Here is a 2598-nt window from a genome sequence, read left to right on the forward strand (position 1 = left end):
GGAACCAAACTACCCAAAGGGCTAAAATCTAATCAAAATCACCCAATTGGTTAGCTCAGATAAAGTCAAATCACCCAAAAGGGATATTCCAATGATTGCATTAGCAAAAGGGATTTTAAATAATTGAAATTTTTAGGTATAGCCAAATCAATTGTTATAAAGTCCATGAAATAGAAAGGGCTTCAACATATGTTGTTTTACAAGCTTGTGGAAAGAATGCTATTGTATTTAATCAAACTAAATTACTCGTGAACAAAAGTTTTCCCTCTGTTGATGAATAATAAAAATAAATCCCTAAAAATGTAAGCTGCATAAAGATTCCTAATAAATACAGGGACCATGCTACCCAAAGGGCCAAAATCTAATCAAAGAGAATGAAAACAGATGCATTTGAAATAAGACACATGGATGTGTCCAACATTGCGAATTAACCAGAATTGCAATGTTGCATGTGCTATAAAGCTGGACGGAATGAGTCATTGTACAGAATAATGGGCAAAGTTATGCAGTCACCAAGACCATAAAAGTACCTTGAAACTGCACTCCCATCAAGCTACAATAGTTTTTCCTCTCAAAGGTTTATTCTTTCCTTTCTTTCCTGAGGCGTTGACACTGTTAGTAACCGCCTCATCTTCGAAATGTTTAATCTTCAATTTTGTGACCGACGCCTTGACATTAGTAACTGTTCCATCTTCAAATTGTTTGGTTTTCACTATTTTGGCTGAGCCCTTGACATTGTCCATGACGACCCCATCTTCAACATTTTTGGTCTTTCCTTTCTTGGCTAAGGCTTTTACACTATCAATAGATTTGCTTTTCTTTCTGTGCCCTGAAGCCGGTGTAGAAATATTGCATTGCTTAGAATCATTGACATCTCCATCATTCAAAGAGCCTGAATTGCCCTCCACACTCAAATCCTTCCTCCTTTTGGCACCAGCTATCTTTTTCCCAGATTTGTTCTTCTCTATAGATTTTGGATTCCCGCAATCACATTCATCATCGCCTGAAAAAACCTTACTTTCTCCCACCTCAAAGGAGACTGGCAAATCAGCCTCTATCTGGTCCTCGTCACCCAAAAGACCATCATTCTGCTCCTCGTAACCTAGAAAACCATCGTGTTGATCATCATCACCTAATAGACCGTCATTCTGGTCCTTGTTACCAAAAAGATCATCAGACACGTCCCCCAACATATGGTCCATGTACCGGACATTATGGATCCGCCCCTTCTTGAAAACCTTCTTCTCTCCTTCCTCAGAATCCCTAGCATGTACTTTTTTCTCGGTCTCCTCTACCATAACCTGCAACCCTGCCCTGCTTCCCACGCCCTCAATCTTGAATGGCCTTTCCGGAACAACCTGATAAATTGGCAACGCCACAGACTCCAACATCTTCAAATGCAACGACCTGACATTCTTCCACTTCTTCGGTATCACCTCCGCAAGACCATCAATCACAGCACTAACATTCTCCACAATTTCATCCCTCTCCTGAGACACCTTCCCAACCTTTACCGCACAACATGTGCCCCCTCTAATGTAAACCAAGGCACAACTGCAAGCTAGCTCAATCTGCCTCCTCCACTGCTTGTGGCTCAAATCCACAGGAATAGGATGCTTCTTCTTCTTAAAAAAGGTCTTCCCCAAATGCCTAGGCAATAATGGAATCACAGATCGATCAGCAATGAACATATCATATGACCCACAAAGCTTCCTCTTGGCCTCAAAGGGCTTATAATCAGTCTTAAGTTTTGAATACTTCAATACCTTTGAAATCGGTAAGCTTTCCTCTTTAATCTTAGCCTTGGCAAATTCAGAAGAAACCGGAGACGCCCGCTTTTCTCCATCATTTATTATCAAACAGATCTCTTCGCTTCCATCCAGTGGAAACAAGGGATTGGGTATCCGAATCTTATAAGGGTTTGTTCTTTCCTTCGCTGGGATTTTTTTCAAGGTCACAACCATGTAGAAAAACTCGTCGTGTTCAAGAAGCTGAGGTTTCTGATATTTCGGCTGAGACTTTACCCATTTCAGCAGAGCATCAACAGCTTTTTCGATTCTTTCTTTTTTCACAGGAGGTGGTGCTATGGGCTTCTGCAAGCTGTTATTTTTTGTGTTCTCCATTGTAATAGATTCAGCTAAAACACTAGCAGAAACCCAGATAAAAAGATCAAACCACCGCTTAGCTCGAATACTTCTGCCCTTTAAATTTTTTCATAAATCAGAAATAACACAGAAAACATAAAAAATCTGCGAACTTATTAAACCCTAAACCCTTCGTAGGTTCTTAACGGAAGTATTGCTCGATGGCCAGTCCCATTTTCTCTTCTTTGAGGCGAGGCCTATTTTAGCTTTAAACCCCGAAAATTATATTAAAAAATAAAATAAAAATAATAACTAGCATACTTATATTTTAAAAAATATAAATAAAGTATGAGAGATATAAATTTGAAAATATTTAATATTCAAAAATAATAAGTGTTGATTGTAATGAGATTGACATGAAATGATTGAATAAATTAACATTAATATTAATGTTAATTCATCTTAATTCTAATATTATCTTTAATTTTAATTCTAAATCTAATCTCAACCTTAA

General features: G+C 38.1%; 1 protein-coding gene across 1 annotated transcript; it reads right to left on the bottom strand.

Annotated features, from left to right (window-relative positions):
* Positions 1-391: 391 nt before the first annotated feature.
* On the bottom strand, positions 392-2328 carry LOC131065643 (uncharacterized). The gene has a single exon (XM_058000218.2). It carries the CDS (start codon positions 2121-2123, stop codon positions 549-551), a length of 1575 nt encoding a protein of 524 aa, XP_057856201.1. The 5' UTR covers positions 2124-2328; the 3' UTR covers positions 392-548.
* Between the last annotated feature and the right edge of the window lie 270 nt (positions 2329-2598).

This window comes from Cryptomeria japonica, chromosome 3 (assembly GCF_030272615.1).
Source record: "Cryptomeria japonica chromosome 3, Sugi_1.0, whole genome shotgun sequence".
Classification (NCBI taxonomy): Eukaryota; Viridiplantae; Streptophyta; class Pinopsida; order Cupressales; family Cupressaceae; genus Cryptomeria; species Cryptomeria japonica.

Excerpts from the sequence above, each read along its gene's own strand:
- LOC131065643 (XM_058000218.2), bottom strand. The coding sequence starts at position 2,123 with ATGGAGAACACAAAAAATAACAGCTTGCAGAAGCCCATAGCACCACCT.